The sequence below is a fragment of the Onychostoma macrolepis genome, chromosome 16 (genome assembly GCF_012432095.1).
Source record: "Onychostoma macrolepis isolate SWU-2019 chromosome 16, ASM1243209v1, whole genome shotgun sequence".
Lineage (NCBI taxonomy): Eukaryota > Metazoa > Chordata > Actinopteri > Cypriniformes > Cyprinidae > Onychostoma > Onychostoma macrolepis.
This window is the reverse complement of record NC_081170.1, coordinates 23,373,849-23,399,263: the sequence shown is the minus strand read 5'-3', so window position 1 is coordinate 23,399,263 and position 25,415 is coordinate 23,373,849. Positions and strand designations below refer to the sequence as shown.

Here is a 25,415-nt window from a genome sequence, read left to right as displayed (position 1 = left end):
TGATGTTTACTTTGCAGTTTCCAAATAGATCAAAAATCCTAAATCAGAGCCCTGTAAGTACAAGGGCTATTTGTTGCAGATCTGTGACGTCAGCCTTGCTTTGTTATCATGATGCATGAGGTAATATCTTTTTTTTTTACCGTAAGTACCATTCTTGGACAAACACACAAGGGGGAAAGCAGACGGAGAGCTGTTATTCGCCTTCGAACAGTGATAAATTATATATGAAGACAATTCTGCGCAAAGTCATCTACCAAATATTATTTTGCGGCACTGGAATATTCAAGTAAACAGACACAAGCTGAGAGCTACTGCTGATATTACGGTAGTGTCCGCACTGAAGCGCTGCAGAGAGACTCGAGAGCGCAAGTGTATTCAGGTTTGCAGCCAAGGAAGCCACACGACATTCGTTTGGACCTATTTTAAGTGTATTTCGCTGACGTTAGTTGTTATAATATTCTTTGCTTGTTTGAATAAGGGTTTTGCATGCTTTTATAGTTAGTGCATGTTTTGCGCTTCTATCGGTTGCTGCAGTCTCCATCAGCGTCTTACTCAGCATTCACGCGCAAGCTTTAATACTCTTAACTCGTTACATAAGGCTTTAACGAGTTAAATGTGGACATCGCCGTGTCTTTGGGTCGCCAAACACCACTGACCTTTGAAATCAATCCGTTAATTATTTTGAAAGTCAGACATAGCTGGTGTTCATGCCCGATCTGCAGCGCTTCAGTTTTCCGCACCGTAGCATGAATTCTCCTCTCCATCAGCATCAGCAGCAGCAGCACCAACACCATCAGAATCCAGAAGGACCCGGTCATCCCGATTCTCCCTCCGGTTTACTCCCCGAGGCTGCTGTCCTCGGAGCTCCTGACCCATCCTCGTTTTTCCTCGGAGAACAAACCGGCCCACAAATCGCACTTGACCTTACGGCATCCTCTTATCTGCACTTCAGTCCATCGCTCCACTGGTCCCAACCTCCTCCACCTACAGCCATGGCATTGAGAAACGACCTGGGATCCAATATAAGCGTCCTGAAGACCCTCAATCTGCGGTTCCGATGCTTTCTGGCTAAAGTGCATGAGCTGGAGAGACGCAATAAGATATTGGAGTTACAGCTTCAGCAGGCTTTAGACAGCAATAACACGGGTGGATGCGTGGAGGACGGAAACACCAAAGAAATTGGTGTGCAGACTGGGTTTATTGGGCCTATTGCCGTCCGGCCTGGGTCTTTGTCCTTTCAAAACACCAATAACTCCGCGAAACGACCCACTACGTTGTTTATGCCTTCTCTTACGACTGTCCTCAAGCTTGAGCCCAATAAAGCTGACGATGAGAGCACAACTGACCCAAACATTAATAGGAACCCAACCATCACGGTTAGTCTCTCAACACCCACCACCGAAGCCGCCTCGGCCAACACCAACAACTCCAATAATGCTCTGCATGTGAGCAGCGTTGGCACCGGGACGTCTCCCAACCCTCCTCCTCGCTTCCTGCCAGGCACTATCTGGTCCTACAATCACACCCGTAAACTGGGAAGCGGGTCCGAGACTCGGGTCACCAGTCCTGGAGTTTCATGGGTCCACCCGGATGGCGTGGGTGTCCAGATAGACACCATCACCCCAGAGATCAGAGCACTTTACAACGTTCTGGCCAAAATCAAAAGGGAGCGGGATGAGTACAAGCGAAGGTGAATATGGAGAACATAGATGCTTTTTATGGCTAAATGTTTGTTAATGAGAAAGAGGTTTCTGTTTTGGGCCCTAATGACAGGTCTCTGCTGCAAAGCGTCCTGCTTTTCAGGAGTGTTTAGAGAATCGTGATGAATCTGAGACATTATTGCTACCAGTTTGAATGACCTCCTGAGATCTAAAAACTGTTTTGTGTGTTTCTTGTTAATATATAATTAGTTCTGTTCAAATTCTAGTTGATACTGATAGGCTGATAATAGTTTGATGTTGTGGCTGAAAACTGATAGTTGGACCATGTTAATTTGGTATAAATAAATAATAATAAAAAAACCACTAAAAACTAAAATATTGTTTAATGCTACAAGTGAATTTAGGCATCACAACATTATCATGCAATGAAAATGAAATTAATTGCAGCTGAAAATTCAGCTTTGTCATTAAATTTTAATATTCAAATAATAAACAGTTATTCTAAATTGTAACAACATTGCACAATATTAATGTTTTTACTGTATATTTTTGATCATATAAATACAGCCTTGGTGAGCATAAGAGACTTCTTTCAAAATGTAAATGAACAAAAACAAAAACAAAAAATAATAATAGTAATAATGATAATAATAATACACTAATAATATTTAATAATATTTATGTTTAGGTTACTAATAAGCACATTTGTCGCAATGATCATGTGAACTCTTAAAATAATAATAATAAAAGAAAACGTAAAATAGCAGATGTTCTTGCTTCCATTGAAACAGAAGCTGCTCTTTGAATTATTTTCAAATCATGCTGGAAAAAAAAACAAACACGAATGTATGGAGTTAATGCAGCTTGAGTGCTGCTGTCATTAAATTATCATTTTTATTAAAATTTACAGAATTAGGAAATTGTCTTTGCTTGATAATTTAATTTGTAATAAAAATATGTATTAAATTAGAAAAATTCAAAGCATTTTCACTTTTACAGAGATGACTTTTAGAGAGACTTTTAACCCCATTATTTATATATATATATATATATATATATATATATATATATAAATGCATACACACACACACACACACACACACACACAAACATATATATATATATATATATATTCATTTATTTATTTTAAATATATATTTTTTCACTATAGAGGACTTTTAGAGAGACTTGTGTGTGTGTGTATATATATATATATATATATATATATATATATACATATATATTCAAATCTCAATGCCAAAGCCTTATTCCTGGATCTCAGGAGTTTAAGACTTTAAGACACCTGCACGCTGGGTTATTTCAGTATGTTCCAATGCGCTGTCTGCTACTGAGGGTGTCTGACTCGCTCTGCCCTCTGATAACCTGTGCATCAGTCACGAACATCCCTGCTTTAATGCAGAGCAGACTGCAGTCACTGCCTCACATGAAGTGGTTACTTTTTAAACCTAAAAAAGGCTCGACCCTGCAGGTGTTCAAGACAACAACAAAGTGGTCATGAGAGTGGAATCTGTTAAAAAAAGAGAATGAGTTGTGACTTGCAGCTTTTGTGGGATAAAATAGAGCATAAATCATTTTCCTCATCTGCTGTTAGTCATGTGCAGAGACATGAAGTAGGGCCTATATATTTCATTCCATATTTCTAATGGCTGCTTTAGTTATTTGAGTCAAACTGAGGTTACTGAATGGAGTATTGCAAAATCTATGGGCTAAATGTGCTCTTAGTAAAACTGTGAAGGTGATATGAGGAGGTTTTTAGGAAGGGTGAACTCATGTACAGTAATATATACCGAAGTCTTTTATTAGTATCACCAAGCTAGAGTTGAACATGAGAAGCAAAAGCAAGGCAGATCATATGTACAGTATGTAGAAGATAAGAATCAGCTGGAGGGGAAATAATGGTCATGTTTCTCGTAAATGGTGGTATTCAGTCAGTCTCACAGCTCTTTATGTCCAGACCTGCAGCAGCCGAAGCGCCTGCACATTCCACCTGCTGTCAGTCACGTATAGCAGCTTTATTTAGGGCTGAGCGGACCGCCAGTTCGCAAACTCATTACTGTCTGTTGACTCATCAGGACAGGTAAAAAACACCGTTGAAAAGCAGAAAAGTCATTTGGGTTCTCTGTCTTAAACCCTTCTGCTTCATAAAAGATGTTATCGTGCATCTCTCCGTCTGACTTCTTCACCATTTGCTCTGGTTTCAGCTCTTCTCAGACTGATTTATTTTCTGTTTTGGCTTTCTAATTTAGTAAGCGTTCTTTCACTGTCTCATCCTCGAAAGGGTTGTTCTATCTATGATATAGCTAAAAAAATTATATCTAATTTTTGCTTTTTTAAGGAACCATAATTTCAACCAAGCAGATTAAAAATAACCAAGACATGTTTTCACTAAATGAACACAATATGTATTTATTTATGTTTTCAATGTTTTTAAAAGAAGTCTTTTAAGATGACCAAGGATGCATTTTATCATTAAAAATACAGTAAATATTTTTTATTGTAATACTGTGGAATAGTATTAGAATTTAATATCACTGTTGTCTATTTTTAATATATTTTAAATGTAATTTATTTCTGTGATGGCAAAGCTGAATTACTTAAATCTTTAGTGTTCCTTCAAAAATCAATCAATTTTTAAAAAGTAGTAATAGGAAGTTCAAAAGAACAGCATTTATTTCATATAGAAATCCTATGTGACTTTATAAATGTCTTTACTGTCTCCTTTGATCAATTGTTTTGGTCAGTTTTGCCGAATAAAAGAAATCATTTTAAACTTTTGAACAATGTTATGTAGACACCCCTTTCTAAAAACTGAATGCTTCATTGAAATTCAGCTTTGTTGCAGCAGTTTTATAAAGAAACCTGTGTAGCAAAGTCCATAAAGAAATTGTTGACCAAGTCAGTTGTGAATTAGTATCCTAATTGAACACCTTTGGGATGAATTGGAATTGCAAATCAGGTCCCTTCACTCAACATCAGTGCCTGACCTCCCTGATGCTCTTTTGTCTTCTTAAACATTTAATTTGAAAAGTGTGGCAAACAGCATTAATCCCCCTTTGCTGCTAGAACAGCTTGCTCTCTTCAGAGACGGATTTACACTAGATGTTGAAACAGTGATGCAGGGATTTGGAGAGCATCAGGGACGGCAGGCAGTGATGTTGAGTAATGGGGCCTGTGTTCTGAATCATCTGAAATCAATTCACATAACAAATATAACAAAACATAGTCATAAACAGCTAAATTTACCAATGTGTGATTTAAAGAAAAAAGTTAATTATGAAAAATGTTGCAGAAAATTGCAGAAACTATTTTTGAGTGATGCAAACGAACTTTTGAATTTCGAATCATTTACCTGATCTGTTCAAACTGATTAATGAAAATTAATAGATTTTATTTTAATCAGAGAAAAAGTATTTTATATTGTGCTATTTTTTACAATATTAATGTTTTACTGTATTTTTTGATCAAATAAATGCAGCCTTGAAAAGCATAAGAGGCTGCTTTCAAAAACATTTAAAAAATCATACTGACCCTAAACGTTTGAATGATAGTGATCACCAAAAATGATGTGCTCTTTCAGAAACGTAATGATCAAATAAAAAGCACATTTGTATCATTTAGGCTGCTCCATTACAGCCACGGTATCCTGCAGCAGTGATCTATGTTATATCTGCATTGCAGTACATACACAAGGACTCAGAGGAGCTGCAGAGAAGCAACCTCTCTCTCTCTCTCGCTCTCTCTTCCTCCCTCTCTCTCTCTCTCTGTCTGTCTCTCCTCGCTCCTGTTATCTGTCACTCCTCTCTGTAATTGTATGTTTGCACCTTGAATTGGCAGTAATGTACGGCCTCAAACTAACCTTGCAGTCCAGTGAGGATGTTTAATAAATATAGAGGCTGCTGCAATGCTCTGAATGTTAAGTAGCTTTACATAAGAACAGGGTTTGTTTGGTTCCACCTCATTGCACTATACTACTGCACTGGACAATATTACTGTTGAACAGCAACACAGTAAATTACTGTAGGGCTGACTGGGCTGATAGATCAGTTAAAAGGACTGAATGGATGCAGTCATTGCACTTAAGTTGAGCTATAGCATACTCAGAAATAAAAAAAAACATGAAGATCACTGTTTTCTTCTGTAATAGGACCAATATGTCTTTTGCAGTTGCTTCTTCCTGCTTTACAAACAACATTAAATTGTATTTCATTGATGTTGACTTTACATAGCATTAAAAGATTAGGCTAGTTTGCGAAAAAGTGAAACTTTTGCCATCATTTACTCATTTTCTTACGTGGAACATAAAAGGAGAAATTTTGAAGAATGTACTGGTTGCACTTTTCCAAACAATTACAGTGAATAGAGGCTGGAGCATTCACGCTCAAATAAGGATGTGAAATCACCATAAAAGTATCATAAAAGTGACCCATATGACTTGTGTACTATATTCCAAGCCTTGTCAAGTTATAGTTTGTGTGATAAACATACTGACTCATTGAGTCATCTTTTAGATTAATTAAACCAATTGAATTTTCAAACATCATTTTTAGTAAATAATGACGTTACATTTTAGTTGATTTCTCAAGCAAAGCTAATCTGTGGTTTCAGAAGGCTTTAAATATATATTGCACAAGTCTTATTGACCACTTTTTTTTTTAACAAGGTGTTGGTTAGTTAAATAAATGACATTTAAAGTTCTTGTTGTTGGGACAAACAATGCTGTTGGTTCTGATGTTCTGGTTTTCTGCTCTCAGATGGGAAGAGGAATACACCATGAGAATGGACATGGAAGAGAGAATGAATGATCTTCAGGAGGTGAGGAACACTTTTCATGTGCACTTATAACAAGTGCTGTCTACAACACATGACTTAATTTAATTTCTGTTTTAATGTTCTAGAATAATGTTAAAGACAGTCTTCAAATATTTGCACATTTGAAAATGTGGGGTTGGTAAGATTTTTTCTTTTTGAAAGAAGTCTCTAATGCTCACCAAGACTACATATATTTGATCAAAATACATTAAATACCTTCAGAAACCATTATAACATGCTGATTTGGTGAGAGAAATCTTTCATACGTTTTACTTTCACTTCTGATTGATTTAATTGCTGAATTTCTTGCTGAATAAAAGTATAAATTTCTTTAATAAAATCTTACCGACCCCCGAATTTTGATCAGTAGTGTATATCACTGAGCCTGTGTAAACACATCAAAGAAATGATTTTGGCTGTTTTGGTTGAAGCTTTAGTTCATATAAAGAAACTCTCTGAAACTGTTCGGCCCTCGAATGATTCATTTTAGCTTGAGACTTTTGGAATGTTTTACCTTTGGGATCAAATGTCACCGTACTTTATATGAGTAACAATTTGATGATTTTGTCCATGTGTTTGTATAGAAATATAAGTGTTTATTAATGATAATTATGGCTATGCATTTGTGTAGGACCTACAGGAGAGTGAGGAGTGTCAGGATGAGCTGGCCCTCAAGGTGCAACAGCTGAAAGCTGAACTTGTGCTCTTTAAAGGACTCATGAGTAATGTGAGTATGAGAAGCAAAACACACTCTCAGTACACTCAAACACAGCCTGGGCTACAGCATACAGGACAGGAAATTATCATCCAAAATTAAAATTATATCAGTTACTCAGCCTCATATCATCCTGAACTTCATGTCATGCCTTTAATTGTATTGAATGTGCACTTGTAGTGTACTTCAGATCTTAAAAGTGTATTTATCTAATATAAATAACCAATATAAAACCTATACTTGCAGATAATATAATATTAATGAAATAAAATGCTTTCATGTCTTTTTTTCCAATTATGTCAAATTAAAAGATTTCTTTAAAGTACATTTTAAAATTTTTATGTTTTAATAATATTTTGTCATGCTATAAAGAATTACAAGAAAAAACAAAAGAAGATGTCTTAAAAATGTTGGTAACCAAAATGTTGACGTATCATCGACTTCCGTAGTGTTTTTTTTCCATACTATGGAAGATAGTGGCTACCGTCAACTGTTTGGTTACCAACATCATTTTTGGGTGAAATATGCCTAGAATATATTTGAAATGTACTACTTTTCAACTTCCTCATCACAATTGTGTAATTGCAAATATATTAAAACACAAGTCTTTATATAAATATATTTAAACACAAGTTTGTTTGTTTTTTTAAATAAAATGTAAATTCATATTCCAGTCACATTTTCTTGGTTAAATAAACATTACTTACACTGTCAGAAAAAATTCTATTTTATATTTTTACACTAACAATGTAATCAATATTCTGTTTATTAAAGCCAAGTATGAATCTCATCAGGTTAGTTTTTTTAAGCATTTTACATTTACAATATTTGCAGTAACAATATTTAAACAATATATTTTATTTGTGAAGTTATGTTTAGCTATTCTTTTTAATAGTTAACTTTTAACTAATTTTGAATCATTCAGTCATCAAAGCTTGGCAAATATTGGTCACAGACGCTGAGATTTACTACCAAACTGATTACTCACTAAAAACTCCCACAGATCATGTTTTCAGGCCATTTCAAGTCTTATTTTGACATAACAAAGTGGTTATATCTAAGTGTATGACTTGTTTACTCTTACACAAGAGGCGGGATTTATCGCATGAAACAATCACAGCCAAACATAACCAGTCATATCCAATCATATCGTGAGACTTTCCCCCATTCATTCTCAAATACCCTTAGCAAACTCACTCCTCTGTTTGTTGGTCTGTTAAAACTCAATGAGCTCAGGGGAGGCAAGATGGATGCTGACTTCTGCTGTAACTTTACTTGTTGGTGTCGCTGTTGCACAGTGTTTCTTTAGAAAAATGAGTGATTTATACACTTTTTAATGTTATATGTAAGGGATAATCAACGGCTAGCTGTGCATTAAACAATTTGAATGCACGACGTGGAGGCGAAGAACCACCTGATGCGCAGCGTTGATTATCCCGTTTATGCCATGGTCATTTGCCAGCATTCACATATTAAAGATGTTAATAATATTTGCGCTGCAATATTTGACCGGAACGATAAAAATGACGGTTATTTTCGTCTGTATTACTATTCAGCTGTAACTGTATGTTACTATGGTTACCAATGTTTATAGGAAGCGCATTAATATAGAACGTGATTAAACTGACCTGGAACTACCTGTGCAGTTCAACAAATTTAATCAACACCTGCCAGCCAATCAGAATCGAGTATTCAGACAGACCATGGCATAATTTGTAATATTTGTGTTGTTTTATTTTTGTACTACACATTTTTTCTACATTCAGTATTTTGAGGAGGCACTGCCTCCTTTGCCTCCTCAGAGGACATTCAGTACATTTGGTAGCACTCATTAACTATATTTTAAAGGCAATAGAAATAATTATGAAATTACATATAAAGATGTACTTCCTAAGTCCTACTTAAGTGGGTCAAAAAGCACTCAAAAATCTAATTGCATTTAATATAAATGTAATCTATAATACATTTTCATGTTTTCTGAAACATTCAATTCAGTTCATACTTAAGAAGTATTTGTTTAAAGTATATTATTTCAGTAATAAGTACTCTTTTGAAATGTATGCTGAAGTGCACTTCTTTTTCACAAGGGCTGTTTGTGCTTTTCCATGCAATGAATGTAAATTTGTACTAGGTAAAGGGCGTCAAGATCACATTGGTTGACCAGCAATAAAAGCAGCTCTAACCAGCACAAACCAGCATGAAGGAATTCATGATGGTCTAAATAGTTTTTCATGGCAGCCAGTTGTTTTCATTGCATTGCTCATGTAGAGTTTAAATCAACAAATCACACACACTCAGGGGTTTGTTTTCGACGAGCTCATGAACAATATGTGCTTTCATAGCAGCTACACTCATAGCACTCGCATTTTTCGAGAGCAGACACAGTCATCACATTTTCTGGAGAAATGAATGTGCTTTGTGCCTTTGTTCACATAAATGCTTACACATAAACACATGTGCCAAGTACATGTAGAATTTCCCACCTCTATACTTTCCACAATTAGCACTTTATTTAAATCTTTGAATGTGTTTCATGGAATTTATTATCTGAAAATGAGACATTACCCTGCTTTGTATCAAATACTTTTCCCAGAAATGATTTATCACAGAGTTCAGAGAGTTAAAAATAGCTTGTTTTGTGAATGAGTTTAATACACAAATGCTGTTCGCCTCAAATACAATACAGACATCACAGTTTGCCTCATTGTGTGCCACAATAGACGTGCCACTGCGGTTTCAGTTTCATATCGTCTGAATCTCCAGTGCCTTGAATGCTAAACAGAATACTCAGAAATTAGTTATTAGTTATCTAATTACTCTTGCCTCAAATGACACACATAAACCCACGCAAATCTGCTCACGTACAGAACCTGTCGGAGCTGGACAGTAAGATCCAGGAGAAGGCCATGAAAGTGGACATGGACATCTGCAGACGCATTGACATCACAGCTCGCCTATGTGATGTAGCCCAACAAAGAAACTGTGAAGATCCAATCAAGATCTTTAAGGTATACAGAAACTCACACTTCTGGACCTCCTCTTTTTTCTATGTTTTTTCGATTGTTGTTATACTTCATGTTTAATCTCTATAGCTGATCTTTGTCTGAACACTGACCTTTTTGTTTTCTAATTAAATTTTTTTTTTTTTTTTAAATCCTTACAAGAAGATAAAATTACTTAAGGAGCAAAATTTCATTATACAGTGCACAGCATAAATTAGTGCACCCCCTCTAAAACTTAACAAATTTACTCTTTACTTAGATGAAATGTTAGGGTTCTTTGGAGATATAATGTTCCAACAAGTATGCTTGATCAGTTACCAAAGAGGAATGTCAAAATGATTCAGCAAAATAAGGTTTTCTTATCAAAGTGATAAAATGTCGTGTTGCAAAAATGAGTACACCCTCCTGAAAGTTACTAAAAAAAAAAGTATCAGTCAGTCAGTCATATTTATTTATAAAGCACATTTAAAAACAACAGCTGTTGCCCAAAGTGCTGTACAAAATTGAAACATATACCAAAATACAAAAGTAAACAAAACACAGCAACAGATAGCACACTACAGTTATGCCACTGTGCTTACTTGCTAACAGAGCTAGACAATGACATCTCTGAATTCAATAATGAAATGCCTTTAACTGAAAATTGAGTGTTTAATCTTATCATTATACATTACTGACACTCTATCCTCCAATTTGATACTGTTAAGTGCTTTGACACAATCTGTATTGTAAAAGCGCTATATAAATAAAGGTGACTTGACTTCACTTACTTGAGACCATATGCAACAGTAAATAAGTACATTTTAAGAAGAGACTTAAAATCAGCGTATGTTGGAGCAGATCTTATATGAAATGGCAAATTGTTCCAAAGCTGTGGGGCAGCCACTGAAAAGGCATGGTCACCTTTCAATTTCAGGCGTGTCCTTGGAACAGTCAACTGAAGACTACAGGTTGATCGAAGTTCCCTGGAAGCATTACAGTGAAACAGGAGATAGGAGATATATGACGGAGCCAGTCCATGCAAACCCTTATATACAAACAGCAATGTTTTAAAATGTATACGATATTTAACTGGGAGCCAGTGAAGAGAGATCAGCACTGGTGAAATATGTTCCCTCTTCCTTGTTCCAGTTAACAATCTAGCGACAGCATTTTGAACAAGTTGAAGACGTGACAATAGGGACTGTGAAACACCCATGTACAATCCATTACAATAATCTAATCTGGATGAGATAAAAGCATGTATTACAGACTCCGTGTCTCTTAACGTTAAGAATGACTTCATTTTTGCGATATTCTTTAGCTGATAAAAACAACTTCTAACCACAGCATTGGTTTATCAAAAGTCAAAGCAGAGTCAAAAGTAACGCCTAAATTTCTGACATGTGAATGAAGATTACCAGATAGAGGCCCCATTATACTGGCCACAACCTCTGTAGAAGCAGGGGAGCCAAAGAGTAGGACTTCAGTCTTAGACTCATTTAACTGGAGGAAGCTGGCAGACATCCACTGTTTAACATCTCTCTGCTAATCAAATAAACACTGTAGACTGGAGACATCCTTTGGGTGCAAGGGAGCATAACACTGAGTATCATCTGCGTTACAATGGTATGAGACATTGTGCTTCCTAAATATAGCATACAAAGGGAGCATGTACAAAGAAAATAGAACAGGACCCAAAATTGAGCCCTGTGGAACCCCATACAAAACCGGTGCACAAGATGAAGAATATTTGCCAGTCTCTACCGAGAAGGTTCAATCCTTTAAATAGGATACAAACCAATTTAAAACACAACCTTGAATCCCGATTTGCTGTAAGCGATTTAAAAGAATGCCAAAAAAAAGTGTATAGGTTCAAGGCTATTTTTGATCAACAGGTAAGTATATTGAACCAAAACTTTTAAAGACAAGTAATTTCCTGACAATTAAAAGTGTTATAGCCCACTGAATCATACTCAGACTTAATGCTGGCAGCAGTGGAACCACTTGGGAGAGAACTGCCAGTTGACCTATTTCTCAGCATAAAAGAGGACAATGTTACAAGAGGAATACCAAAATGTTGTTTTAAGTGTGAAAATATAGCAGAAGTAGCGCCGACATTCAAAAACAATGGACTTGTGACAAGGCTCTTGAAATAATCAGGTCTTCACTTTAAGTTTTCATTTATTGATGAGTGAATTTTTGCTAGAAAAAGAGCAGGAGAAATAACATGCAAGAGTCCCAGAGCCGGCAAAAGCTATGAAAAGAGTGACACTGCAGAAGTGACATGCATGGTTGTTGTCACCACTAGAATTACGTACTGTAGCCAAAGCAAAATAAACTCATTTAACCTCTTCCAAGGCCCATATTTACAAAATAGAGACTTCTGGGAATCCATACTCTGGTCTCAAGAGACCAAGTCAATCATTTCGGATCCAAAAGCATCCAGAATGTTCTGGTGTTGCTAGAGGAGGAGTACAGTGAGAAGTGCTTGGTTCCCACAGTGACGTTCAGTGGTAGTAAAGCTTTTATATAGGGATGAATGAGTGCTGAATGTGTGAGGGAGTTGTGCTTTAGCAATACTGTCATGAATTCACAAAATACAAAAACCTGAAGCAGAAGATGCTACCCTCCCCTCATTCCCTGCATTATTAGGCATTTTTTCAGGATGACTATGAAGATATTCATTCTCCCAAGGTGAAAATCCTTCAGTGGACATGTATTTCACTCAATCTTAGCGCTCTTGAGCAACTGTGGGGGATTCAGTAGAGACGAGCTGAGCAAAACTCCCCATTAAAGACCAGAGCATTCAAGGAGGTCGTCCTCCAGGAGTTAAACAGGACAGATATGAAAATTTGTCATGAACTTGTACACTCAGCACCAAGAGGGTCAGAGCAGTATACTTAAAGTTCTGGAGGACATTCTAAGTACTAGAATATTATACATTTGCTGAATTAAATCTAGGGTGTACTCATTTCTGCAATCCTTCATTTAGACAAATTTGGCTAATTTACTTATCTTACAGAAAATATTATGCTGTGCACTGTATATGAAAGATGCAAGGCTTTGAGAATGCAAAATTACTATTAAATTCGGAAACCACTGCAAATTATACAACATTACAAAGTCCCCAACTTTTTGTAAATGGTCTCTTCTTTTCTGATGAACATTTTAATAAAAATTTCATAAGAAACACCTGTAATGTTGGTTCCAATCCTCCATGTAAATCGAATTGGCTTAAACCTCACTATATATTATGGCACAGCGCCTGGACATTACCTTATAATTTAAGTTATTTCTTACAAAATGAAATAATTTACAAAAAGATGTTTGAACTTTCTTTTTTAATTGCCCACTTTCTGTTTCAATGTGGACTGATACAAAAAAAGGATTTTTTCCCCCTCAAAATTCTAAATTTAGAACCTTTGATATTTTACTTCATTTTCAAAACCCATTTTCTGAAAAACTAAATTACATTATTATAGTATTTATTAATTAATTTGGCACAGTTTTATGTATTAACAAGACAAGAATAACTCAAAAGAAACCATCATATATTACCTTTTGTAATACTGGTCTCACAATATGCTTTTAATAAAACTAAAAATCAAAAATCAAAACAAAAACAAGAAACTTATAAAAACAATAGGAGCTCTAAATATTTTCAAACTGATGTAACTGCTCAAATATTATATAATGCTTTTGTATTTTCTTTTTTGTATTTTTATTTTTGTATTTATTTATTTACATTTTTACATATATGTACATCATATATTTCTTCTTATTCTTTATTTCACATATTCTTAACTGTATAACAATGCATTATATTCTTATATTCCCCTTCTGTATTTGGAAAAAAACCCAGCAACTTAGGAAAAGTTCATAAAATATTTCTTGAATTTTCATTTTTTTTCTCACCCCATTTTCTTTGTAAAGTGTTTTTCTTCTTGTTTTCAGCTATATGTATATAAAGTGGAATATATTAGTATGTCGCAGAACTATGTATATTATTAACTCTAATCTGCTAAATATCTAAGACATGAAAATATTAAGATATTGTAAACATTGTCATTATAAAGCTGCTTTGAAACAATGCATGCTGTGTAAATCTATCAAAATTTAAGGAGGTTTATGCTTAATACAAGAGCAATTTAATGCCTGATGCTTCTCAAGTAAATGTATAGTTTTCAGTTTCAATCTTATTATTGGAAAACAAACCAAAATGATCTTCTGCAGTGAATGTCATCTGTAGTGTAATCCCAGCCCCCTCTCTATGTCACTGACTCAGCTGCTGTGAGTTTCTGCTGACGCCTGCTATAATGTCTGAGGCACAGAGAACTGATGTCTGTTGCATTATGGGTAGAAGAGGGGAGCGGTCCATATTATTTTGCATGTTTGTTTCAGTACTACGCTGGGTCAAAAATGTTAAGGCAATGAAATGGCCTAACCCTCTCTCTTTTTCTTGCCATCTCAGGTCCCCAGCCCTCAGAACGCCATCACCTCTCGTGCCCGTAAACAAGCCTCACAACCTGCCAATGGCAGCGAGACAGATGAGCCAGTCAGCACATCTGAGAGTGATGGAGGTGGTGCGCGAGACGATGAAGCGTGCACCCCTTCAACCCTCCAGATCAATGAAGAGATGCAGAGAATGTTGACCCAACTGTGAGCCATTGAAAATGCCTTGCAGTGTTTGCTCAGAGCTGTGGTTTGTTTAGATCTGTTTAGAACTAATGTAATGACTGAACCATGTCTTTGCCAGGCGGGAATGTGAGTTTGAGGATGACTGTGACTCTCTGGCTTGGGAAGAGACCGAGGAAACACTCCTTCTCTGGGAGGATTTCCCAGGATGCACTTTAACAGCAGACACCAATCAGGGGGAGGTTAGTGCACTGTATTCTGGATTCATTCTGGCTCATATGTGGTTGATATTTGTGGTTGAAATACTGTTCTTGTTATTTCTTACTACTTCTACTACTAAGGGTCTGTATCATAGAATTTATTTTTCAAACTTTTTGCCCAACTTCTTATGTTAGGCACTAAAATATGACTTTTTTTTTTTTTTCTAGTACTAAAAATTAAACAGGTTGTCTTTGCTACAGTAACTTTAACACTTTTATGCAAATGATTAGCTAACCTCTTTGAATGTGAAATAAAAATGCTAGCGAGACCAATATAATTGGCATTAGCCCATTTTTCAATAACAGCCTTCTGTGCAAAGACTTTTAAAAAAATAAATTAATTAATCGATTGAATTGAATTATTGTATTTTGACATAGCAAAAAATGTTATTTTTTATTTATTTATTTAAATTAAATTAGATTTTACGTCCATAATAAAAATTAAACAAAACTGTTATAAAACATACAATTAAATTAAAGAAGGTACAATAAAATAAATAATATTTAATGTTTAAAAAAAATCAATCAAGAGGCATAATTTACAGAAAGGATCTTCAAGACGTTTGATTATAATCGAAGAATCTTATTGGTGCACCTATTAAATATTCTTGAATTTTGTTGTTTACTTTTTAGTATTAATCTAATACATCTAAATTAATTCATTCATATCTTGTTTTTCAGTATGAGTAACATAAACATCTTTATATCAAGATAAATTGAGAAGCAAAATTAAATAAGCCTTTTGACAGAAATCGAACCCAATTTTATGAGGTTTATAAAAACAAGAAAAATAAACTTAATAGCTTATTAATTAAGCTTTTTTTATACAATGATACTTATTAAGCATAAACCTATAATTTTGTTGTAGTTATATAAAAACAAACCTAGAGTGTTTTTTAATAATTTTGTTTTATATAAAAACATGTTATGTAGTGTGTACTGTGCAGTTTCTCTCTGTTTTAAAAGTAATTTCAATTTTGCTTTCCTTTCTCATCTCTCTCCCAGCATCATGCTCTGCTTTATATCATAATTCACGTCTTTCCCATATTTTTCCACCCTATTATAACTCTTGACACTCTTCACCATTACATTCTTTCCTCACACACTCCCTCTCTCCCTCTCCTCCTGTCTGCCTCTCTTTCTTTTTCATAAATGTCTTAATATTTGTGGTGAACTGCTGAGTATTGCTTCATCTCTCAGGGTTGACAGCTCTAACAGAAGCCAGGCAGTAGCAGCTTCATAAAATTGACACAGGATGAAACTCAGATTTACGTGCTCGCTCAGACTGTTCAAAGGAGAATAGGATTCTGGTCATCATGGGGTTCGCTCATAGGACACATGCAAACACACACACACACACACACACACACACACACACTGCTCATATTTAGGTCAGGGTACTCAATCCAGTTTGCTGGGGGGCAGTTCGATACTAAACATTACTGACATTAGTTAATGCGATGTTGGCTGGAAGTGTGTTGCGTTTCATGGAAAGCTCAAAGGATTCAAAGTGTTTAGAGTTTTCCATCAGCGGGGTCATTAATCTAGTATTTTATTTTCCCTCTGGTAAAATCTGATCTGCTGGTGAGTGCTTATGCTTCAGCATGAGATAATGTGTCTGTGGGCTTTCTCTCTTTCTTTCTATCTGTCTGAGCAGGAGGAGTGCTTGGAAAAGGTGATTAAGGACACTGAATGTCTTTTTAAGTCCAGGGAGAAGGAATATCAGGAGACTATAGACCAGATAGAGGTGAGAAGTTTACATTAACCAGCATTTTACTTTACATTCATGCTTCATTCATTCTGTTTATTCTGATTGACTGATCGCAATATTATATTAAGCAAGATAATGTACAGTCAACAGATCATTATCACAAAATAAACCCTTCGGTTTTTGAAAAACATCCAGTCAGGGATGTAGCACAGTACTTTTTCTCCTTCATACAGTCATAAATCATATACAGTGGGGCAAAAAAGTATTTAGTCAGCCACCAATTGTGCAAGTTCTCCCACTTAAAAAGATGAGAGAGGCCTGTAATTTTCATCATAGGTATACCTCAACGATGAGAGACAAAATGAGAAAAAAAAATCCAGAAAATCACATTGTAGGATTTTTAAAGAATTAATTGGTAAATTCCTCTGTAAAATAAGTATTTGGTCACCTATAAACAAGCAAGATTTCTGGCTCTCACAGACCTGTAACAACTTCTTTAAGAGGCTCCTCTGTCCTCCACTCGTTACCTGTATTAATGGCATCTGTTTGAACTCGTTATCAGTATAAAAGACATGTCGTGTTTGGAGGAGAAAGAATGCTGAGTTGCATCCAAAGAACACCATACCTACTGTGAAGCATGGGGGTGGAAACATCATGCTTTGGGGCTGTTTTTCTGCAAAGGGACCAGGACGACTGATCCGTGTAAACGAAAGAATAAACGGGGCCATGTATCGTGAGATTTTGAGTGAAAACCTCCTTCCATCAGCAAGGGCATTGAAGATGAAACGTGGCTGGGTCTTTCAGCATGACAATGATCCCAAACACACCGCCTGGCAACGAAGGAGTGGCTTCAGAAGAAGCATTTCAAGGTCCTGGAGTGGCCTAGCCAGTCTCCAGATCTCAACCCCATCGAAAATCTTTAGAGGGAGTTGAAAGTCCGTGTTGCCCAGCGACAGCCCCAAAACATTACTGCTCTAGAGGAGATCTGCATGGAGGAATGGGCCAAAATACCAGCAACAGTGTGTGAAAACCTTGTGAAGACTTACAGAAAATGTTTGACCTCTGTCATTGCCAACAAAGGGTATATAACAAAGTATTGATATGAAATTTTGTTATTGACCAAATACTTATTTTCCACCATAATTTGTAAATAAATTATTTTAAAAATCCTACAGTGTCATTTTCTGTCTCTCATAGTTGAGGTATACCTATGATGAAAATTACAGGCCTCTCTCATCTTTTAAGTGGGAGAATTTGCACAATTGGTGGCTGACTAAATACTTTTTTGCCCCACTGTATTTTGAATGACACTTTTCTTGTAATTTATACTGGATGCCAAATGCATAGTGAATAAATGTGCATAGAAATGTATGTATAGCGGCCCATCAGCCCAGTTTTTATGCAGTATGTTTCTCTGTAGTTGGAATTGGCCACAGCAAAGTCGGACATGAACCGTCATCTTCATGAGTACATGGAGATGTGCAGTATGAAGAGGGGACTGGATGTGCAGATGGAAACCTGCAGGAGACTCATCACTCAGAGTGGAAACAAGTATGCAAACATCCACAAACATATATTGGCTTTTGACACTTAAGACTTGTTCTTAACCCTGAGTTATCTTGTTCATACCTTATCCTGGTTTTGAGATTTCACACTGGACCTTTGTAAACCATGGATTTACATTTTTATTTGCATATTTCTGAAGTCCGCAACATTGACTGGACAAATATAGCACGCAAGGAGCATTCAGCCTGTTTTACCCACTGCTGTTCCATCTGTGTAGATATTGCCACGATGATCCATTTCTGTCTTAAAGGGATAGTTCACCTAGAAATTAAAATTCTGTCATTATTTACTTGCCCTGATGTTGTTTCCAACCCATATGATTTTCATTTGAAAACTTAGAAGATATTTTGAGAAATGTCTCTGTGGTTTTTATCCGTACAGTCGAAGTCAGTGGTCACCAAAACTGTTTGCTTGACTTACCAACATTCTTCAAAATATCTTGTTCCACAGAAGAAATAAATAAATAGAGACAGAAATTTCATTTTTGGGTGAACTGTCCCTTTAAGTATTGTGAAATGTACAGCAAAAATCCCTCAAGTTAAAACATTTTTCATTACTATTCATCTGCTATTTTCATCATATTGACACAGTGTATTGTGATTGGCCGAACACCACAAGCGCGCGTCGGAAATGTAACGCCTCTTACCATAATTTTACCGAAACTGTGGCTAAATCAGTTGGTGTCTTTTAGTAATTTTAAAACAATAGAAAATGATTTAATGCTGTAATATTTTATTGTTGTGATGTACTGTTGTTTGTAGTATTTGTATAATTGTATATCTTGGCCAGGACACTCCTGGAAAAGAGATTTTTAATCTCAGTGAGGTTCTCTCCTGGTTAAATAAAGGCAATAATAATAATAATCGCGAGCTTCAGCTTTCAAAGTAAATATAGTTTTGCCATCAGTTCATGCCCGAAAGGGGAACAGAGTCGCGTGACAGACAGCGATGAAGCTTGTATGTATTTGCAGTACACGGTTAAGACAGCTAACTCCACTGTGATGTGACCCTGTCTCTCTCTCTCTCTCTCTCTCTCTCTCTCACACACACACACACACACACACACACAACATGTTACTCTACACTGCACATAACTCTGCATTTGAACAGTCAATAGCAAATACTTAAACTAATAACAAAACATACTTACAGTCACTGATTCAGAGGCGCCAGATTGTCAGAGCAAATGTTTTAGAAATAGCCTTTGTGCACAGCCAGCCTTGTACTCTCCTAGGTTCACAAAACGGTCGTGTTGCACAAATTCGAACATTTGGGTTGTGCTGTTCTGTTGTAAACAAATCTTAACAATGATTCCTAATTGCATCTACTTTCGGAAGGCCAAATAAAGTGCTTTTGTTTTCGCATAGAAACACACAGCATCTCCCTGACATGGCTCCCTGATATTTGCATTACGCAAATATTTCCACATCGTGACATAGACATGGGGTGTTTTAATGAGGCGTTTTAGCCCGGTCTGGATCAGACTTCTCTTTTAGATAGAATAAATCCTTTTGTGGGAGACTTTGCGCTTTGTAACTCTGCAGATCTTATACATGCACAAACAGCTACATAACACACTAAGGAAAACAAGAAATCGCATGATATGACCCCTTTAAAGTGGCAGACAACATAACTGCAGCGTGCTTATAATAAACAGAATGTTATTATCCATAGGTGTGGATGCTAATTAGGGGTGTGACGGTACACAAACATGACTGTTTGCAGCAGGGGGAAAAAACTAAACATAAAATTTCTTTTTTTCATTAAACAGTGGTTTACTGAATAAATTGTTCTTTCTTTAAATAAATTCAATTATAATACAATTTTTCTTTGGGATAAAAACCTACCTCAGCTTACGTTCTACTAGGGAGCCCTTTTACATTTCTATAAGGTTACAATTAACAACAGAGCCCCAACTTAAATTTAATCACTATTTATTATTAAACATATAATAATCAACACTCAACTTAAAAATGTATGCAAACATGTAAATTGCATATAATGCAGTTTTTAAAACAACTAATAAATTAAAACATTTCTGTTTACTGTTGAAATATATTCATTTGCACAGTGGCTGTCGTAACTTGTTTCATAACAGATTTATTAAATATACATTAAATATAAGACATCACTAACAGGAAAAGTAAAATAATGAGTATACAGTCTAATATTTCGTGAAATGCTTGAATTGAAATTTTTCTAGCAAGCTAACGAGCTGTAGACACTGACGACTTGCCTGAGGTAAATGAAACCATTACACCCATAATGCTAATATAGTCATCGTTATAGTTTTTTTTTTTTTTTAATGTTCTTTGTGTGAACGGGTCTTAAGGCACTGATTTTCTGTTGCTAAATAACTCTAATTGGTTGATTCTAGCGCTGTATTGTTTCACACTTCATACATCTGGCACCCTATTTGGTCTCAGCCCCACAGAAACTGAGCCGAGTTTCATAAACCAGGGAATTTTTTTTTTTTTTATAAAAGTGTGAAATGTTGCTTTACCCACGGTTAAAAGTGGCCTAACATTTAAAAAGACAATAACTGTACTATTTCCCACAGCATAGGAAAAGTATATTTTGTTGATTTTTCTCTTTGTCTCTTTTCCCACCATACAGTAAAACCACTTCTTCTATACCTGGAGGTGGTGCAGAAGCAAACGGAGAAACAGGGAGGGATAAAACTGAGGAAGGAGGAAGATAATGATGTCATCAGATCTGAAGAAGGTGTTTGCAAGAAGAAGAAAAAGCGCCCCCTCATCTCTTCATGGCACCCTTCATCAGCCCTTCTCATGTTTTCACAGTCTATCCAGTCACTGCCTCTAGTGGTGGTAAATGGAATTACATCGTGTGTGCTCAGTCCCCAAAAGTGAACATGTACTGTGACATTTTTCCCCTGTGGTTGTGCAGAGCAGCTTTACTGTTTTCACACCTACATAATCTTAAAAGATGAGAGTCCTGACAACATTTGCTTTTATCTGCTTTCATTGAGCCCATCCACCAGCGGGGATCGATCATGTTTTCCGATCCGATGCCCAAAATGTCTGAGTCATCATATTTTCAACACTGAATACAATCACTTTTGTTTTCATATGTCTGGTAGAGAATCACTGACAGTGTTTTCGCAAAGTTTCCATTTCCTAGAGACTCCGAGGGGACATTTGCTCTCTTATCGTTGCCGCATGTACCGTTACGTGCCGCTGTAAGCTCTGGGTCAGTAGGTGTGTTGTGCTTCCTGTCTGAGCTGTTGTAAATACTGGGCTGTTAATGCTAATGAAGGGTGGAGGTAACTGTAGCCTGCACGTCCCCCATCTTTGTGCTCAAATTCACACGAAATATATGACATTTCATGCTAACGGTATTGTGCTGATGCCAGGCTGCTTCGGAGTCTCGGTTGTATCTGCTCTTAGAATAATGAACACTTCCTCTCTTGCGGGTGGAAAACATGAGTGATGGGTGAGGTCAGATGAGTGAGATTTGAGGATGTTATGGCTCAGAGTAATGTCAGAGCATTACGCATGTCAACTTCTGTTATTTCCTTTTTACTTTTCCCCTCATTTTACGACTTTGAGATCAGCGATATTGAGTCTTTTTCTCATTTCAGAAAACTGAATTTCATGAAAAAGCTGTGTATGTAACGCTGCTGTAGATGTGAGACCTGCTTCAGTCCATAAAATATCTAGGATTTCAAAGGTCTTTCTGTTTTGGATAGTAAAATCCTTCCAGTGCAGTTCACCTTTGGTATTTTTCTGTTTCGTAGACCTTGCTGGTGCCTCTGATGGCTGAGATTGATGCCATGATCTGTTTGTTTGTCTGCCCAGGGATCAGTCTTGTAGTCCAGTCCTTCAGAGCAAATTATTTTCATGATAGTGGTCTCCTTGATCTTTGGGAGTTTTTAAGAGTATCCTATCTTGTTACAATAGATAGGTCTACCAGTGGACCCTTATAAAGTGAGATCCTGATAGGTTAAACTCACCAATGAATGATCTTACTAAAGACTCTATGAAATGTTTGACAAACTTTGGAACTTACAAACAGCTGGATCTTGCAGAAATTCTTTTCTGCCTCAGGAGTTTAAAAAAGATCATTGTGAAACTTTGTTTCTTGTAATTGCGAGTTAATATCTCAAAGTTACGACTTTATTTCCCATAATTCCAAGGTTGTATCTTTCAATTGCGAGTTTGTTTCTCGCAATTACAACTAGATGTTCTGCAGTTGTGACTTTATTTCACATAACTGCAACCCTATATCTTACATTTGCAGCTTTACGTCTCTCAATCTCAACTTTCTTTTTTTCATAATTGTGTTTTTATATCACAACTGTGACTTCGTATCTCATTAAGGCATTTCTTTTAACTTTGACGTGTCACAGTGACTTTGTTTCTTGTAATGCGACTTTCTGTCTCACAGTTACAACTTCATTTCTAATCATTTTCTAGTGACTTTGTATCTTATAATTTGACATTGTTTCTTGTGATTTTGACTTAATATTTCAAAGTTGTGGCTTTGTTTTTCATAATTGCGATTTCATGTCTCATAATTGCAACTGTTTCTTGTAATTCTGACTTTTTATCTCACAGCTGCGACTTTATTTCAAGTAATTGTGACTTGAAATCTTACAGCTGCAACTTCCCAGCAGGCACACAACAGGCACACAACATCATAAGACGATGATATTTGGTTACATTTCGGTTGCGATGTCAGGTGACCAGAATTCAACGTAAATTCAACATCTAATGTCAATGTTAAATTGATGTCCAATACTGACGTCAGCTGACGTTGAGATTTTGTTGTTTTTAGGTTGTGCAACCAAAATCCAACGTCAAATATTGATGTCAACCCGTTTTTCATTTTCAACCAAAATGCAACGTCTGTCCGACGTCAACCTGACGTTACATAGACGTCTGGTGCCTGCTGGGTTTGTTTCTCATGATTGTGAAATTCTTTATGTGGAGGTGGAAAGGGGCTGATTTATGGACTGATTTTTGTATGCATCCTGCAAATTAAGATTTGTTGAACTGTTGAGTGTGAGATCTCGATAGGTTTGATCTATTGGATTAGACCCGCTAGAGATCTAAAAATCCCATGAAATAGTTTAATGAACAAATTTTCTTTTGTACCCACCTCAAAAGAGTGAGATTCTAATGGGTTAGATTTACAGGAGAATGATCTTTCAGTCATTTTCTTGAGTAATACAGTATATCATGCAAATTAATGTAATCTGATTCAAGTCTAAAATTCTCAAGAACCTCACATGATTTGTAATAATCAGTTCTTTTTTTGGTAGAGCATTCTCTAATTCTAATCAAACGCCCACAGGGACTAATACAGTAGTTCCAGAAGAAACTGACAAACCGACTTCTGGTTGGCTTTGTTGGTCATTCATATCTGTAGTCAAATATATAGTCTGCGTGTAAACCACAGCTTGAATTCAAGAATAGAGACTAAAACTCTTTGAAAGAGACATTTCGAGTGCCAAATGTGCAATAAAAGGAAAGATACTTTACACAGTGAAAATGAAAACCTCATGCTTTTGAAAACATGGTGCTGTACACCCAGCATGTCAATTTCCGATGAAAAACAAAGAGTGATAGCTTTAATAAATATATTACAGCACATATCACTTTCTATGATGAGCCAGAACAGAATTTATTCTTTTAAACAGTATGTTATGTACCATCCTCAGGTTGTTTTTCTTTTTATCTTGTTCTATTTTTTGCATACTGACTGATGAACAACACTAGTGTGTCTGCCTTAGGTTTTTCCCTCTGACCACTGTGAAGTTCTGTAGGGGTTTTGCAGATTCACTGTAAATTTTCATTTAAAAACAATGTTCTATGGGTACCAATTAAACAGCGTGTAAAAATCTTAGTTTGATTGGGGAAAAAAAAAACAGCCCAGAAAAATATTGATTGATTCATTAAAATGTTACAATTTGATTTTGAGGAGAAGGCTTTGTTTATCTGTGAACTAAATATTGCATTTCTGCTGCCAATAAGAAGCACTGTAAATGGCTGAGCCATTGTTCATTCACGGATATTGTTTTATTATTATTATTTTAGTTTAGGTTATTATTTTTTTTATGTTGTTTCGCCGCACTGAGCTGAACTACGTGTGTAAGATATGTATGCATGTGCACTCCAGGTTTCTGCAATGAGTAACTGGTTATTGTCTACAGCAATTTACTTGTTGTTTGTTGCTATATGACCTTAAAACAAAAGTCTTTAACAAGAATTTTGACAACTATTTTACAACAATTCAATAACCACAAATCCGGTCTTGTATGAAATATAGAAAATTAATTTTTCTTAAAGGGCTTTTGGATATTTCAAATTTGCAGTGGCTACAAACAACGAGTAAATTCCACACAATATCTTCACCAAAATGACAGAATTTGAAAAAAAGACAAAGTGCTTAGAAAGAATGCTTATCAGCAATAAATGTATGAATGCAACGATGCTGTAACCGAGAAGAGACAAAGGAAGAGTTGTGTCCGCTCAAACGCTGGCTATGCAAGCAAGTCCTGAACCTTAACAATGATCACTTGGGACGCCTGAATGATTTCAGAGTCATTCCTAGCATCTCCGTGTCATTCTGTAACATCTCACAGGAATGATTCTTGTTCCTACTGTGGAATCGTAGGGATGTTTCTGTTTTAGGGACCTCCGAGGTTCTCTTTACATTTGCACATGCGCCACTGTGGTTGTGGGTATCAGATGACCAGGACCCACCTGAGCATCCAAGGGGAGGAAGAGGACCCCGACTGCAGCAATGGCGCATGTGCATTTTGATTTAAAGTGTAACAGGACTATATGTATATATAAATATGTATGTATGTAACCCAAAGCAGAACAAGAACTGCTCGCTTCACTGCAAGTGTACAGAAAGACTGGAGCTTTAAAACGATTTCAGAATAAAGGTTACTGCTGAACACACACACTGCGAGGAGTGGAGTTTTTGTGTCATAGTGTTTTTTTTTTTTTTTTTTCATTCTATAGGTCATTTTTTCCTCTAAGTAGATGTTTTTCTGTCAGACTGTTACGCACTTAGTTGCTTA

The 25,415-nt window shown here is 36.1% G+C and overlaps 1 protein-coding gene across 2 annotated transcripts; it reads left to right on the top strand.

Moving 5' to 3' along the window:
- Positions 1-287: 287 nt before the first annotated feature.
- On the top strand, positions 288-25,289 carry iffo1b (intermediate filament family orphan 1b). 2 transcript variants are annotated; one of them, XM_058748031.1, is made up of 9 exons: positions 291-1,690; positions 6,434-6,494; positions 7,123-7,218; positions 10,074-10,214; positions 14,662-14,849; positions 14,947-15,067; positions 16,743-16,832; positions 18,217-18,347; positions 20,978-25,289. In XM_058748031.1, exons 1-9 carry the CDS (start codon positions 708-710, stop codon positions 21,060-21,062), a joined length of 1,896 nt encoding a protein of 631 aa, XP_058604014.1. In that variant the 5' UTR covers positions 291-707; the 3' UTR covers positions 21,063-25,289. The 2 variants fall into 2 exon arrangements, with proteins under 2 accessions (XP_058604015.1, XP_058604014.1); XM_058748032.1 differs by lacking the exons at positions 18,217-18,347; positions 20,978-25,289 and having other exon boundaries at positions 288-1,690; positions 16,091-16,829.
- The last annotated feature ends 126 nt before the right edge of the window (positions 25,290-25,415 follow it).